Source organism: Typopeltis vanoorti, chromosome 6 (assembly GCF_054136105.1).
Source record: "Typopeltis vanoorti isolate ZY-2024b chromosome 6, IOZ_Tvanoo_1.0, whole genome shotgun sequence".
Lineage (NCBI taxonomy): Eukaryota > Metazoa > Arthropoda > Arachnida > Uropygi > Thelyphonidae > Typopeltis > Typopeltis vanoorti.
In genome coordinates, this window is record NC_143554.1 from 51373980 (window position 1) to 51392006 (window position 18027).

Below are 18027 nucleotides of genomic sequence, written 5' to 3' on the forward strand. Positions count from 1 at the left end.
TATCGTCTAAAGCACTCGTTACCGTATCAATCCACCTATATCTTGGTCTTCCTCTGGGTCGTTTTGCTGCCAACCTGGCAGAGAACACTTGTTTTGCTAATCTTTCCTCGCCCATTCTGTTTAAGTGACCATACCACCTGAGATTAGCTCTGCTAGCACATTCCTGGATGCTGACAATGTCAAGTTCTTTCCTAATATCCTCGTTTTTAATATGATATTGCCATTGATGCCATCTGTTCATGCCTCTAATCTTTCTCAGGACTCTCATAGCTGTGGTCTCTAGTCTTTGGTCAAGTGTTTTACTTCTGACCCAGCTCTCAGATCCATAAGTTAAAACTGGTTTGAACACTGTCTTGTATATAGCTAATTTAGTGTTCCGACTAATTTCTCTCTTATTCCATATGAATTTATTCAAGTGACTTCCCACCATACCAGCTTTGCTGATTCTGTTGTCTATTTCTATATTTAATTTACCATCTTCAGTAAAAATCGTGCCTAAATAGCTGAAATGTTTTACTTCTTCCACAGGTTCTCCATTCACAACACAGTTGATATTTTCAATGATTCTGCCTATTTTCATTGTCTTTGTCTTTTTATTGCTGACCTTCATACCACATCTGTTACAACAGCTATTCAATTCAGTCAGAGAATATTGCAGACTTGTAGCGGATTTATTTAGAAGTATAACATCATCCGCATAAAGCAAAGAGCTGACATCAACATCTCCAATTTTGATATCATGTTTAATACCACTTTCCATCATAATGTGATCCATATAGATAATGAATAACAGAGGGGATAATGTACATCCTTGTCTCACACCAGATTTAATATTAAACCATCTTCCTGTACTTCCTTCAATTCTAACTGCCAACTTACAACTCAAATAAAGATTAAGTATTGCTTGATATAATGCCCCATTGACACCATATAACTGCAGCGTATCGAATAGCTTCTCTCTTGGCACCTTGTCATATGTCTTTTCCAAATCGACAAAACTTAAATACAGATCTTTGTTATATTCCCATGCTTTCTCGACTGTTTGTCGTAAAGTGAAGATCTGATCCTGACAGCCTCTATTTGGCCTGAATCCAGCTTGTTCTTCACCAAGCTTTTCTTCCACAATTCTTCTCAACCGTTTCTCAAGTATACTTCCATAGATCTTGCCAGGAACACTTAGTAGGGAAATACCTCTGTAATTCTCACATTCAGTTTTATTTCCCTTTTTATATATGGGTACTATGATAGCTCTACTCCAATCATCGGGAATTCGTCCCTCTGTCCAGGCTTTCTGAACTATGCAGTGCAGCCACTGTAAGACTCTTATACCACTATACTTCAGCATTTCTGGTCGAATATCATCTACTCCTGCTGCCTTTCCACATTTCAAGCCTTTGATGGCTTTTTCTACTTCTAGTATGGATATGTATATTCCTGACTGCATGCCTGGTCAGTGTTTTTTACCACTGTGCTGTCATCACTGCTTGTTTCATTTAGCAGTTTTTCAAAGTAATTACTCCATACTTCAAGGATGTCTTTTTCTCCCGTTTTCATGTCACCTTTATCATCTTTAATTCCTTTTACAGCACTCTTTCTTCCATTCTTAAGCTGCTTCGACAACCTCCAGAATATTTTGCCACCTTCTTGATATTTATTTTCTATATTCTTGCCAAAGTCCTCCCATTACTTTTGTTTAGCTAGTTTTACACATTGTTTAGCATTCTTGCATTTGTCTCTATATTCTCCAAGAGCACAAGCTGACTTATTTGCCAGGAACTTTTGATATGCTTTCTTCTTTTCCTTCACTGCCTCTTTAACTTCCTGTGTCCACCAGGGAGTTTTGATTTTTTTATCCTTACAGACAACCTCACCACATGCCTCTCTTGATTCCTGTTCTCAAACTCTTTCATTTTTTCTTCAATAATCTTTGTGTATTTTAGTCTACAGTTCACATCTGAGAGCTGCTCAACTTTTATTCGCTTTAAAACTTTCTTACATGTTATTCTTTTCAATATGAAATTCAATTTTATCCTGCTCAAGACTAAATAGTGATCTCTTCCAATTTCAAATCCTCTGTACACTCTAGTGTCCTGCACCAGGGAGAAAACATCACTATCAACAATAATATAGTCAATGAGACTTTTCTTATTCTTAGCATCTTCTCTCCATGTGAATTTGTGCACATTTTTATGTTGTAACATGGTGTTAGTAATAACTAGTCCATGTCCTGAGCAGAAATCCAACAGATATTTGCCATTATTATTAGCTTTGCTCTTTTCTCCAAATTTTCCCAAAATATTTTTGTATGTCTCACAATCATTTCCTACTCTGCTATTTAGATCCCCAACAAGGACCAACTTTTCCTTTTTCATTGTGTCAGTTGCTTTTTCTAAAGCCTCAAAAAATTCCTCTACTTCTACCTTAGTAGAACCTTCTGTGGGACCATAGGCACAAATAAGTCTCATTGACCAGTTCTCTATTCTCATATTTGCCCACATTACTCTACTTGAGACTGACTGCCATTCAAGAAGATTAGCCTCGTATTTTGTGTTGAATACTATGGCTACTCCTTTTCCTTGATTGTCATTGCCTGAATATAACCTTTTGTATTTATTGCTCAGAAAAATCTCACCAGTTTTGGTCTTTTTTGTTTCAGTCACCCCTATTATGTCGATCTGGTACTTATCGAATTACTCAGCTAGCTCCATTATTTTGCCATTCAATCTTCTGACGTTGATAGTACCGATCTTTAACTCTGGTGATGTTGAGTTGGGGTTTGTTTTCAGATTGGTTCCAGTAGCTGACTTTTCACTGTTTGCCCTGGTTCCCTGGTGAAAACAGCGGGGGCCTTGTTTAACCGGGCGACGCCCCAGCCGGCATGAAATTTTGTCATGTTGTACCATCATTTTTTATTTTGGTTTAACCAATAAGAATATAATTTGGTTGGCTAAATCCCAAATTGCCAGCCCATCCTTGTCCGTTCAGTACTCAAGTAGATACCCATCAGGGTGCACCACGAGAAAGTGAGGATTGGACATTAGGTCAGAAGCCCTGGTCGGTTCTCCGCATTCCTTTAAAGGCTATGCAGAGGTCTCCTCTCAGTTATACAGCTTTGAGCCTTAAGCACCCCTGACCCTTAAGCAACCCAGGGTAATAATAATGAGTGAGAATTGTTTGTCCCCTTTCATGGGTTACTTATAAAGTACAGCTGATCTCTGTAGCTAGAAAATAATGAAACAAAATCGTCACACAATTCTTATGTTAAGTAAGAACAAAAATAAGTTTCTTATATGAACCGTTTTTTGTCACACATGACAACTTATGCACATTTCTCTTATCATGTGCATTCACTTTTACAATAAACTGCTTACTTGCTCTACAGGTGCTTACTACAATAGTAAGCGAAATCTATGCATTATTAAAAATATATAATTTACTTTTGTACACAATGTTTTTTTTTTCCAGTGTAATTCACAAAGTTAGTATACAAATGAACATAAAATGAAATAAACCGAAAATAGTACACAAAATAAAAAATCTTATCAATGTTTTGAAACTCATCAATTTTCATTACATGCAGAAGGTTCTACTGGGAACGTGGAGGATGCTTTCACAACAGATGGTTCTCCAATATACTTATTTAGGTAGTTCCCCAACTTTACAAGTTAATTTGGTCCAAGTCCGAGCTTATAAAGAAAAAAAAATTAATAGAGTGGGAATTTATAACCTATAGACTTAATGCTACATTTAAAGATAAACAGAGGGTTAGAGTCCCAACAATGAAATTTGATATAGTAATATTAAATAACGGTGAAGAAAATGATTATGCTTAAACAATAATTTTTTAATCCAACAAAGTAAAACATAATTTAAACTTAAAATCAAGCAAATTATAATAACAAAGAAATTATTTATGCCATCCAAATATTAAAGAATGTTTATTCTTCATCATCAAATATACACACTTTGATGGTTCATCTTCAGTTTCTGTTAACATCACTCTCTATAGTATTAATTCATTTTGGTTCACTGTATAGTATTAATAAGGGAGATAAATTTTAAATAAACAAGACAACAAAAATAAAGAGCAACACAATCACTCTTTGTAATGCCAACATGGTAACTATGTTAAGTGAATCAGTGAGATGCTCTCGTCTCACTGATTGAAGGAACATAGAGTAGTACTATATTGTATAGCTACTAGTATGGTTTGAAATGATATATTTTTGAACATTTAGCATTTATTCATATTATAACTTTTTGCACACGCTTGATACATGAAAAAAAAAAAAAAAAAATCTCATAAGCCCAAGAACTCATATAAAGGGATCAGCCTTTGTGTGCGTGCACGCGCACAGATATAAATATATATATATATATATTCTTTATTAAGTTTTTTTTAAATATGAACTCGATCTATAAAAGGTAAATCTACTTGTACATTAGTATCATAAGCTAGCTAAAAGGTTACACAACTTGAAAACTCTGCTCTGCAGACTAAAAAAAGACCTTTTTCACGCTACATTAGGATCCAGTAAGCAGAATTATCGTCTTCCATTAGGTGATGAAATTCATCCAATACCAAAAGACAATCACAAACATTCACACTTACAGTGGAATTCAAACTCACAGCCTGCTGGCCAGTGGCAGCTCATCCATAAGAGCTGCCCTTATGGACGAACTCCAGTATATGAGTATACTAGCCAGTAATGGCTAGTATACTCAACACTCAAGCCCTGCAGCCCTTATGGACAAGCCATCACTGCTACTGGCAAAGAGTGCAAGAACTATCCATTTTACTTACAAGTCCATCAAAAAAAAAAAAATTATATTCTGAAGAACATGCATCTGAGACAGGAAAATACCTGTTATGTCTTTAGACTCAGTGTACTTGAATTACTAAATGACAGCTAAACCATTTAAAAAATTATGAAGGGTTGTGTAATTCTTGTTAAAATAAATCCATAAATTTTAAAAACAAGAATGGTGATGGAATTTCATTGAAAAAATGGTGCTTTACCTTGCAGTCTTCACAGCAAAGGCCTGCTGAACATTCAGCCTCAACACGTAGTTTGCAAGTTATAGGATCACAGCATGGGTCAGCTTGTAAACACTCCTAATAAACAAAATAAATAAATACACACAGACATATATATATACATATATATATATGTGTGTGTGTGTGTGTGTGTGTGTGTGTGTGTGTGTGTGTGTGTGTGTGTGTGTGTGTGTGTGTGTGTGCATACTTAATACTAAAAGTTGGAAGTTATTACAGTACAATTTTCTTTGTTTAATTAATTAATTAATTATATAAATTAAAGATGCCAAGAAATGATATTCTTGTTTAATCCTATATCCATGTGTAAGAAAATAAAGTTTGTGCATGAAGTAACTTCATGACTAGGCAACTCATATATCGAGGCTAATGACTTCACATCACTTGCCTTAGTATATCATAATGCAAACCATATATCCTTGCAGACATGCATAATACCATGCATTATGGGAAGGGTCACTACCCAGACTGGATTTGACCTTTATTGAGATCTCATCAGCCTCTATATACCAGTTGCCCAGTCGTGAAGTTACTTCATGCAAAAACTTTGCTTGTTTGCACTTGGAAAAAGGATCAAATCAAGAATATAATTTCCTGGCCCTTTAATTTCTGATTAATTAAAAATTTTAATAAACAATTATTAACATTTGCTATTGTTATTACATTAACATTACATAAAAAACATTTTATCTTAAGTGCTGAACTTCAAACTTTCAGGTAAGAAATTACACTGAGAATTTAATCTTAAATTCAGTAGAGGATCGTCCATAAGGACTGCATTGAATGCAGATCCAGTGTTGAGTATACTAGCAAGTAGCACACTCAACAACTGGAGCTACATTCAGTGCAGCCCTGCAGCACTTATGGACGAGCCATGAGAGCTTAAATGTTATTTAAATGTTTCTCAATGATATGTTTTAAATCATAGTTTTTTTTTTTTTTTTTTTTAATGTGGCTCTACCCATGATAAGTTTATTTGTAAACTTGCAGTACATTAGTATTGTGGATGGTTGGTACAGGATTTTTTGTATTTTTTTATCTGATCTAGAAATCCTGCACTAGAAACCAAACATACAAGCCACTTCAGGACTCTAATAAGCAGGATAGTGGTCTCTCTTTGTGCAATGAAATTCATCCCCTACCTAAAGAAAATCACAAAGATCCATGCCCACTGCAAGAACTTCACCTGCAGCCTGATAGTTGGACAATAGATATGCCAACTACACAGCCAACCAGGCAACAGGTTGCATAATCTGAAGCATTTTAATGCTGTATGCAGTGGAAGCTCATCCATAAGGGCTGCAGGGTTGCAGCCCCTCTAGTATAAAATGAAAGTTCCTGTTTTATTATCGCCATTCTTAAATTTTTATATATTTATCTAAAAACCGTTATTTTCTTGTTTGTAATACAATACCACTCGTAGTATTTTATATAATTCATTTTGTAGCAATGGTTGTATTTTGCAATAGTTAATGTGCTGTGTGGGCTAGGCTAGTATCAGTACTGGCAAGTATACTCAACGCTAGAGCTGCATTCAAAGCAGACAACACCAATCCACTACCTAGTGTGGATAACACAGTGGGGATAATGAGTGATTTACATGCAGTTTGTGCTGGTAGCATTGCAGCCCAAGATACGTTGCTACTACACAAGCACAAACAACACAAATTAACGTTGTTGTCATTAAAATGGATCTAAAAACCATTATTTTCTTGTTTGTAATACAATACCGCTCGATAGTATTTTATATAATTCATTTTGTAGCACTAGTCATATTTTGTAATAGTCAATGTCCTGTGTGTGCTAGTATCAGTACTGGCTAGTATACTCAACACTTGAGCTGCATTGAATGCAGACCACACCAAATCGCTACCTAGTGGGGATAACACGTGATTTACATGCAGTTTGGGCTAGTATCATTGCATCCCCACCACTACAAATTCTTATGAGTTGCCACTGACTGTATGTGGGTCAGCATCTGCAAAGAGAGATGGTATCTGTTGATGTTCTCTCTCTCTCTCTCTTTTATTTATTTATTTTTTAAGAGCAGCTGGCATCACCTAGTATTCTTCCTGGAAGTATAGTAGGTGAGGACACAGATAGGAAATGTGTATGATATTTTAATATATATATATTAAAAATAAAAGGCTAGTTGGATCAATAGATCTGTATGTAGCTGAACAGTGAAAGGATATTAGCAGCACCCATGGAAATATCTACAGAAAAGAAGAGATACAGAATAGGAACAGATTATCTGAGATGGCTCTTGGATTGCGTGCATGTGTGTGTACATGAGAAGATAGGAAACCATCCACCATCATGCACCATGTGTTCAGTGAGAAAAGTGGTCATGAGGGCTTACTTAATAGGCCCTTGTTCCAGACTCAGCAGTGTATTTGCCAAACTTTTCCATGGTACTTATACAGAGCTGTGTAACATAGGTGCAGATCTGCTGCTTGAATGGCATTGGTGCTATCAATATCGGCAGTCATTTATTGAGTACTTCTGAGGCAGTAGAGGAGTTGGGTGTAGTTCAGTGTTTCTCAACCTTCTTCCATGTGTGCCCCATTTTTTAATATTAGTTTTTGTTTCCCCCCCCTCCTCCCCTTGCAATTCTTGTGTTGAAACACAGACAAAACCCATAAAAGTTGGGAAAAACAACAACTAGGAATTACTTAAAATTTTAAAAGATTTATACAAATTTAAATATGTCATAAAATCTTTCGAAAATTGTATAGATCTGGTATCACTGTACAGCCCATTGAATCGTATCAGCCTTTTGGAAACATTTGTGATTTCATCACAGGAAGTCTCGAATGTTTTGGAAATTTTTCTGCGAGTATAAATAAGGCTTGAAATGGCAAGAGGGCAGTAACAGTGAGAAGTTGATGTTCAGTATTATTTTATTCCTATTTGCAATGACTGTGATACACTGTATAAAAACAATCATTTCTAGTGTAGAAAAATGGATAAATTTTTAATTGAATGTAAGCAGGCATCAGATAACTATGGAATGTTGAGCTCGACAAATTCAGGTTAACAGAGTATCACTCCTAAAGTAAAATCAAGAAAGTATGCAAAGACTTTCTTGATTTTACTGTGTGATTTTATAAGACCACTGTGTGTTATTTGTTTGAAAATTTGGCAGTTGATAGCATGAAACCAAATAAACTTAAAAGATATTTGAAAATACTTCATAAGGAGTATGTTAACAAACTTCGAGAGGTCTTTGGTGCCAAACTGAAGTGTTTTGAAAAGCAGAAATCTAGAATTAAAAAAGCTTTGTCTATAAATGAAAAAGCATTATTAGCTTCTTACAAAGTTGCATATAAAATAGCTAGGTGCAAAAAGCCTCACACTGTTGGAAAAGACCTAATTCTGCCAGCTGCAATTGATATTGTGGAAAGTATGCTTAGAGAAAGCTTTACTAAACAACTACAGTGCATACCTCTATCAAATGATGCTGCTCAGCGAATTGGTGATATATGTGAAGATACGCAGCAACAACTTTTGTCGAAGCTTTGTGACCAATAATTCTCAATTCAGCTTGACGAGGCAACAGATAGCAACAAGGATTGATTGTCATTTAATTGCTTATGTTTGATTTTGCGATGGATTATCAGTAAAAGAGTTATTGTTTTGTAAACCAATAGAAAGAAGAGCCACAAGACCTGAATTGTTCAAAATATTGGACGATTTTATATGCAAGGCAAACATACAGTGGAAAAATTGTGTTGGAATTTGTACTGATGGTGGTGCTTGAGTTATGTCTGGAAGGTTTAAAAGTTTACAAGCCCTTGTGAGGGAAAAATCCGCACAATATATTTGGACACATTACATGATTCATACAGAAGCTCTTGCTGCAAGGAAATGAGTCCTGTTGTAAACATTGTGTTAACAACAGTTATAACTGTGGTGAATTATAAGAACGAGACCCTTAAAATCAAGACTGTTTTCTGAACTTTGCAAAAACATGGCTGGAGCAGAACACTCAGCTTTACTATTTTATTGCGATCCAAGATGGTTATCATAGGTTATCAAATTGAACTACATGGTGGCCATATTCGAGAAACTAAATATATTAAACCTGCAACTCCAAGGAAAAAATATACATATCTTAGAGATGAGTGAGAAAGCTAATGCTTTTTGTAAAAAACTAGAGTTCTGGAACAAAAAGGTAAAGCAACAAAAATTAGAAATGTTTTTACATGTGGATGAATTTATCAAAACCTACAAGGCAGAAGAGCAACACATCAAAGTTCTATTGGCAACTACTGAAAATCATTTAATCATGTGGGAATTTTAGAAACTATTTTATAACTGATGACAACATACTGGCAATGTATGAGTGGATTAGAAACCCATTTCAAATTACCCCTGAAGGATTCACAATTGAAGAAGAGGAACAATTTATATATTTCACGTGAAGTGGCAAAATCAAAAGACAATATGCATCTAATTCGCTGTTTTTTTTTTTAATTTTGGGCTGGTGTTGAATGAATTTTCTGCACTAAAGTCAAAAGCTTTTCATGCACTTTTGCCATTTGCAACATCTTATCTTTGTGAAATTGGGTTTTCTGCAGTGACTGCCTTAATAACAAAATAAAGATCTCAGTTAAATATAGAAAGAGAACTAAGAGTGCCAATTACAATGTATCACCATTATATGAAAAGCTTTGATCCTCAACACAGGTCCAAGGAAGCCATTAATTTTTAGATTTATTGTTATCATTTATTTTTAATTAATTGCTCGGTATATTTTGCAATACTGATATGTTCTCATTAGCATAACTAGTTTATTCAATACAGTGAATTTTATACGTTTTATTATTTTATTTTCAGAGTGTATTTAATGTTTTTGTGTCAATAAATAGTTTCATTAAATGGTTTTGTTTGAATAAAACAGTTTTTCAGTTGCCTTCCACTTACTCTGCAGTGCCCCCCGTCCCAAAGAAGGTGCACCCCATAGGTTGAGAATCAATGAGGTAGATGATTCTCTCCATTACTTTGGGGAGGATTGAGGTGAGAGAGATTGGGTGATAATTTGATGGCAATGATCTGTAATCCTTCTTGGAAATAGGTTGTACATAGGTCAAGTTTTAGTGTGGGTAGTCAGTGTGAAGTAAGAGGGCATAAAGAAGTGATATAGGATAGGAGTCAACTCTGAAGTGCAAAGCATCAGGACAATTGGAGGAATGCTGTCATGTCAAGGAACTTTATGGTTGACTGGGAGACAGCATAATTATTCTCTAACAAACAGGCAGATCAAATTTCAAATCCAACTGTGGGCTTGAATGTTTTTGAACGTCTTTAAGGTGGGAGATAAATTTTATCATCTGGTGTAAGGCCACCTCCACATTATCAGAGGAGTGAAATGGTTTGAAAAATGTTCCATGTTTTTGTCTCTAGAACATGGTGTGTATATATATATATATATATATATATATATATATTTCATTATCTCTTCCAGTTTGATCACCAGAGAAAGAGAAGGGAGTTGGTTAGAGCTATGAACATTTAAGACCCTCAGGGAAGATGCCCACAGTGTTTAGATAATTATACTGCACAAAAATATAGCTACAGAAAGAATAATCAAAGTCTAAGTGGATATAAAAAGAGTAATAGAGACAGCAAATTATCGTTATTATCTGAGTCCTCCAGGGAGTCGAGGAATCATCAAGGGAGGATATAAATCACCAATACCAGCTCTCATACCTTCCCTTAAATTCATTCACACTAGATGCACTCATCCCCTAAAGGCAAACTATTTCACTCACTTACTACTCTGTGAGAGGAAAACCTAGCCTTGCCCGTTTCTTGACTGTGAACAAACATAACTTCCATGGATGTCCTGTGTGCTCTCTCCACCTTTATGTAACAAAAAATTTCATCAGACGATATCCTATAACCCCCATTCAGAAGTTTATAGGCCTCTATCATATCACTCCTCTTTCTCCTGTTAACCAGTCTGTAATCCAAATGCTCACAATCTGTCTTCATAATCTAAATCCCATAATCCAGATATAATCATCTTTGCAACACTTTTTTGCACCCTTTCCACAGCTTCTATATCCCCCATGGAACCCAGGACACCAAATCTGAGCACAATAATTCAGGTGTGATCTTATCAACACCTTATAAGCAAAATGACTTTTTTATGCTTCAACATTGCAATTATCCTGAGATGCTATATATTTAGTTTAATCCTTTATCCAAGTGTAAGTAAAAAGAAAGTTTGCACCTGAAGTATCTTCAGGACTGGGGCAACTTGTGGCAAAGGTGGTATAAGTTCTCATCGCTTGCCTTAGTATCTCCCATAATGCAAAGCACATCTCCTTGTAGACATGTATAATGATATGCATTAAGGGAAGGGCCACTACCCAGACCGGTTTCGACCTTTATTGAAGTCTCATCAGTGGGAGCCAGACCCAGTGGTGGTGACAAGGTGGAAGTAATGGAGAAGTCATACATACATACATATTTACCTATACGAGTTGCCAAAAGTTGTCACCCCTTATTAAATTGCTCTGGATTAGAGAAAGATGTTGGAAGTTTTTTCCACTTGGTTAGACTATAATAAATTTAGTTTAATCCTTTATTATTATTATTATGGGCGACTCCGAGGAGTCCTTAGACTCATCTAGGGAGGCCCTAAACATCATGTCCATCACAACTATTCGACATTCACACAGTATCTATCATACTTTGCCTTGAACTCATTCACCATCATAGCATCCACAACAGACTCTGACAGCTCATTACATATTACATAATTATCTGCGACAGCATATAATTTTCCATTATATGCTGTCGCAGATAATTATCCCTTAATAACAGCATAAAATCTAATTCCTTCCTCCCATGTGTCCTCTCCTCCCTCCAATCAATGTGACCATAGTTGAAATCTCCCATTATAATTACCCTCCTTCCACTCATTTCTTCTATTTGCTTATGCATACTATCTCCACCATCTATTCCATCACCTGGTCTATAACAGCACCCAATTGTATATTTTGTTCCGTTAGTCTCAATCTCAAACCAAATAGCCTCAAAAGAGCTTTTTTCACTATCCTGCAATACAACTTCTATTCTCCTTGGCTGAAGTTCATCAGCTATCATCAATAACACTCCTCCTTCCCCATTTCATTCTCTCTGTCTCTTCTGAACACACACTGTACCTCACACATTCTATCCCACTTACTATATCATCTTCTCTCAGCCATGTTTCACTAATGCCAATAACCTGTGGCCAAGAAGAGCCAACCAAGGCCAAAAATTGTTCCTAATACTCCTGGCATTAGCATACATGAAATGCAGAGGTCCATTTGTCCCACCTCTATCTTGATGCATTATACTAACTATCCCATTCTGATTTCTTATCCTTCGTACTGGCTCGGGCACTTTATATACATTCTTGCACTCAACTGCCTCACTGATGTCTGCATATCCACTTCCTCCCCTCCTTAATAGTTCTAGTTTCCCTGATTTTGCACATCCACTCTCACTTCACTCAGCAACACTATTTCCAGTCTTTGCACACCAAATCCATACAAATGTAAGCCGTCCATCTTGTACAAATCCTTTCACCCATCAAACTCACTCCACACCACACCGTCTGTATAACCTGCTCATAAAGTTATTTGCAATTATGGCCCTCCTAAACTCCTCTCTGTCATACTGCAGCAACAGACTCACTCTGTTACTCTTTTCTTTCGTTACCTCTAATAATTCCTTCAAGTCCTCTCTCATATCAAATTTATCTCCTTTCAAATCATTCGTTCCTGCTACGACTATCATTTCTTTCATCCTCTGATTTGCGCTCTAATACTCTCACTTACATCCTTAATTTTCGCACCCAGTAAATATGATTTAGTCAAACTCTCATCTATCACACCTGTTACTAACGAGTCATCATACAACACTCTTTCCTTCATTTCTGAAACACTCCCAATCATACGCTTATTTTTCCTTTCATACAGTTGCTTATTTCCGTTAGCGAGGTGCTCAGGAAAGAATTTTGCAGACACTCCAACTGCCGCTTTGCCCTATGTATTACTCTGCGTAACCATGCAATCTCACTCATTACAGCTAATTTCTCATTTTTTTATCATTCAAACCATTTTCTCTCTCTGTATAATTACTTACACTCATTCTTTCATCACTGCTCTCATATCTTGTACAACATCACAATTTACTATCAAACCACTATTTTCTCTCACATTCTGGCTTTCTTCTACAACAATAATCTCACATCCTGACACACACACACACACACACGCATTTCAATTCCTGACTTTCCTTACATTTTCGGCATAGTCTCCCACCACTATCATTATCTATCCAAACTCCAGCCTCTTTTGGGAAAGCATACATTCTGCACACGTACACTGGACAAATTCCCTTACATTAAAGTTTTTGAACAAAGACGGCAAAGTTTTGGACGGCATTGTTTTTTGTCACATTGCCGCCATGTGCTACACTATCAATCGTATCTTTAAACTACTAGTTTAAATAAAGCAGAAATCATACCAAGTTACCAAAAACAAACAATACTATGTTAAGATTAAATCAATTGCCAATTTTTTCTCAAATTAATACTTATCTCTTTGGGATCTCTCTGCAAACACTACACACCCTGTAGCCCTCTAGTGGCAAGCCCTTGGATACTTTATACAAGTGTATGCAAACAAAGTTTCCGCCTGAAGTATCTTCAGGACTGGGATAACTCATGGTAAAGGTGGTATAAGTTCTTATCACTTGCCTTAGTACTTCCCATAATGCAAAGCACATCTCCTTGTGGACATGTATAATGCTATGCATTAAGAGAAGGGCCACTACCCAGACCGGTTTCGACCTTCAGGCAAGTGATGAGAACTTATACCACCTTTCCCACGAGTTGTCCCGGTCCTGAAGATACTTCAGGAGCAAACTTTGTTTGCTTACACTTGGATAAAGAATTAAACTAAATATATAAGTGATAGTCTTACCAAGTGAAAAAGCTTCCAATATCACGAGTTGTATTTGCAACTTAGTAAAACTATGTGAACCTTTGAACTTTAAATTCCTATCCATCATTATGCCAAGATCCCTAGCCTCATCAGTTTCTTGTAGCATAACCCCACTAATACAATATGCCACTAGAAATCTCATCACACCAAAATGCATAACTTTAGACTAACTAACATTAAAGTGATATCCATTTTCCCAAATTTCCAGCCTATTCAAATAATTTTGCAAGTGCTGGATATCAGTACGATCCCTATCTTGGCATCATCGGGAAACAATTGCACATCTCCTGTTAGATCCTTCCTAATATCATTAATGTATAGATTGAACAACAATGACCCAACCTGAAGTTGAACCCTGAGGTACACAACTGGTCACTGTAAACATGGCAGATTCAAACCCACTGTATACACTTTCTGATATCAGTCTGTCAACCATCCACTGATCCAAGCCAAGAGTTTATATTCCAATCCCATATTCTCCAGTTTATGCAACAGCATCTTATGTAGTATCCTATCAAATGCCTTAGCAAAATCCCACATTATCATAGTGTATCCATTCCCTTTATTTAACTCAGCCATAACATTTTTATAAAATATGAGCAAATTGCTAAACCATGACCTTCCTTTAGTAAAACCATGCTAATCATTGCAGAGTATAGCTTGTTTGTCTACCCATTTCTGTATGTGAGTTCTTAAAAACTTCTCTAAAATCTTCATTCCACACCAGATATACTAATAAGTCGGTAGTTAGACACATCAGTTTTTGTAGGTGCAATGGAACTATCATAGAGTGCTCCTATTCCTCTGGTATCATTCGTGAGCTGAGACTGAAGTTATACAAACATGTGAAAAGCCTAACCAATTTTGCTGAACATTCCTTTACCAAATGTGCTGATATTCCATCTGTCCATATTGACAAATTCTTATCCAGGTTATGAAACAGCTCTTTAACCTCATTTTCCTGCACCTCTAACTGTTTACCCAAAGTAGCAGTAGCACTGGGAATCATGTTTTTTTTTTTTTTTTTATGTTGAGCTCATACACAAGAGATTGGTTGATCGACCTATAGTACATAGTACTGCATATGGATAATGAGCTGGGGAAGGAGCAACTTGTTTACATTTTATTTAAATGACTGTATATTGTATTCTTTGGGAAACACATCAGTGGGAAGACTGTTCCACAATACAAAAGTAGTGGGGATGAAGGAGGAAAAGAAACTTGTTCTGTGGGTGTCAAGATGCACTATGACGGGTTGTTGAGCAGCAACTGTACGTGTTACATACACCTGGCTGATATATCTTAGAAAAGTGAGTACTCATCAACTGAACAATCTCATTAGCTTCTGACAGTAGAGTACAATCTGCATTCAATAAAGTTATTCTTTCCCATTCATTATTTCTTTTGCTTATAGCACAACAATAAAATTCTTTTGGATTGCCTTTAGCTTGCATAGTCAATTTCTTTTCATACTCCGATTTAGCTTTCTGCACATTGCTCATTACTTCTTTGGAGTGAGCTTTATTTATTTCATAACTCCTCTCACTCTTATTCTCACGATATTCTTTCCACATCATATTCTTGTGGATCTCTTGCTTAATATGGCTGCAAATCCACTCCCAAACCTATTTATTCTTCAAACACTAGGGATATATTCAGATACCACTTCATTTAAGCACTTTTTCAAAGATTCTCATGCATTGCTGATATTTTTCCCATTCATTTCACATGGGACGAAAGATAGTATTCTCCTAAGTTGATCATAATTTCATCAAGCTTTGTAGTTCAGCATGTAACCTGTTCTAATAGGAACATCAATATAATTAGATACTTCCAAACAGTGCAGCATGATCACTATCACCAACTGGTGGTAAAATAGTCATATTCTTAACAGAGATCCCCTTCTAACGCTATAAACAAATCCAACACTCTTTGACCTTGAGTTCCTTTTTTCATATGCTGCTTGAGAAAGTTGTCTCACTACAATTCAATAAATTCCTCTTCATTGTTATCATGAGATTTCACTTCTACCCAATTAATGTTTGGATAATTTAAGCCACCCTTAATGATCACTCATTTAATAGCTATAAGGATAAATTGATGATGCATTTCTTCTTCCCCCGCAACTGAACTACCAGGTCAGTAGCAACACCCTAATATATATTTAATTTTGGTTAGCCTCCACTTCACACCAGATAGCCACAATCTCACCACTACATTGGATATTGCCAAGCGATTAACACTAAATTTAAAGACCAATCTGTTATTTTATTATACTTCGTACTGATAGAGCAGTACTATTCTAACATAACGTCCAAAAGTACTTAAGAAGGCTGAAGCTTTTAAAATAGGCCAAAGCCTTTACATAAAAAAAAAGATTACAAGGGTATCACCCGATGCCAGTCCTTGGAATCCTATTTGCCATGCGCTGATAGTAGTGCCACGCCACCAGTGTACCCTGCAGGGCCCTCAAAGAAATAACTTTAACATCACTCTTGGATAAACCAAGTAAGGACAAGTCCCTATAGCTACAGCACTCCACATGCCATTCATAGAGGCGGTGGCACTGGTAAAACGAGGAGTTTCCCCAAACTCCTTTTCTATTTGCCTGGCAAGGTCAACATTTCACTCACAGTACTGAACCTTGCTCTTATGTAACAGGTAAGTGAGCACCCAGCACCCCCACTATCTGTACATCAATCACCCAAACACCACCATCTCTCCTCATTATTATATCTGGCTTTCTAATGCCAGAAGTTGTTCTATAGTGTGGTTTAGCTGTGGTCTCTCAACCTTTGTTATTAAAATGGTTAGCCAATATGGAGACCACAGCATCATGTCTCTGCACACGGGCACCATGTGTCCGGAAACAGCATTGGGAAATATGAGACAAAGTCTCGTTGTAATGACAGACAGACCTACAACTAATGTCTTCACTGCCCCATCAGGCTGTGCATATCCTAGTGGGCAGTGCATTTATTCTAGTTCTTATTAAATTAATAAACTCAAAACCTGGAAGTAATCTACTCCCGTCACATACCAACTGATGTTGTGGGGGGGTTACCAAGTGTGACTCTACTAAGGAGGCGCCGTCTACAGAACTGTTCTTATTAGCCTATTCTTATAATTAGATATGCAATCAATTTGGTCTTCAATACCAAGTGTGACTCTACTAAGGAGGCACCATCTACAGAACTGTTCTTATTAGCCTATTCTTATTATTCTTATAATTATATGCAATCAATTTGGCCTTGTTGTAGAACTTTCTCTTTTACCTCCCCAGACATACTCACAAGGTCCAAAACCAAAGCATATTTTCCCAGCCTTTTGCCAGATACATAACCATGTTCAAAGCTATTCATGTCTTTATCATGTCTGCATACCATAGTTGAACTTTCATACACATTTTTCCCATTCCTCCCTTGATTATCTAGTTTACCTGACTCTCTGCATTACGTCTTATACCAATAAGTAATTTTTCCAGGCTCCTGATGCCAAATGAATTCAAATGCAAGCCTTATGCAAGTCTTTTCTGCCATCAAACAAACTCCACACATCTAAAAATTCGCATCCATTTCTTCTACACAGCATGCATGCATGCATGCACATTAAATCATTTTAAATCATTGTCCTCCTCCTCCTCCTCCTCAACTCAGTACTGTCATATCTAGGTAGCAAGTCTACAATTTTTAGACATATCTGGGTAGTGCACTTAAGACTTCTTCAAAAATTCTTGATGCAGGTGGAGAGCAGTTCAGTTGATCTCTCTTGCAAATTCTCTTCAGCCACTGTCTCATGGATAACCAATTTGTGCACATATTCTACATATACTTTCATGAGCATTGTTCAAAAGAACCAGCATCCATTTCTGCTAAACCTACAGGAACACCATCAGTAGCTTCAGGCTAATCCTTTTCCAGTTCAACTTCAGGCTCAAATTACATGTTACTTCTGGCCATCTTT

The 18027-nt window shown here is 36.5% G+C and overlaps 1 protein-coding gene across 1 annotated transcript in view; it reads right to left on the reverse strand.

Moving 5' to 3' along the window:
* Nucleotides 1-18027, reverse strand: part of LOC150105449 (disintegrin and metalloproteinase domain-containing protein 11-like) — a 602139-nt gene that overhangs the window by 294002 nt on the left and 290110 nt on the right. Inside the window, exon 17 of the mRNA XM_090393967.1 lies at nucleotides 5021-5116. Coding sequence (XP_090250093.1) covers nucleotides 5021-5116 — 96 coding nt within the window. The remainder of the gene's footprint in view (nucleotides 1-5020; nucleotides 5117-18027) is intronic.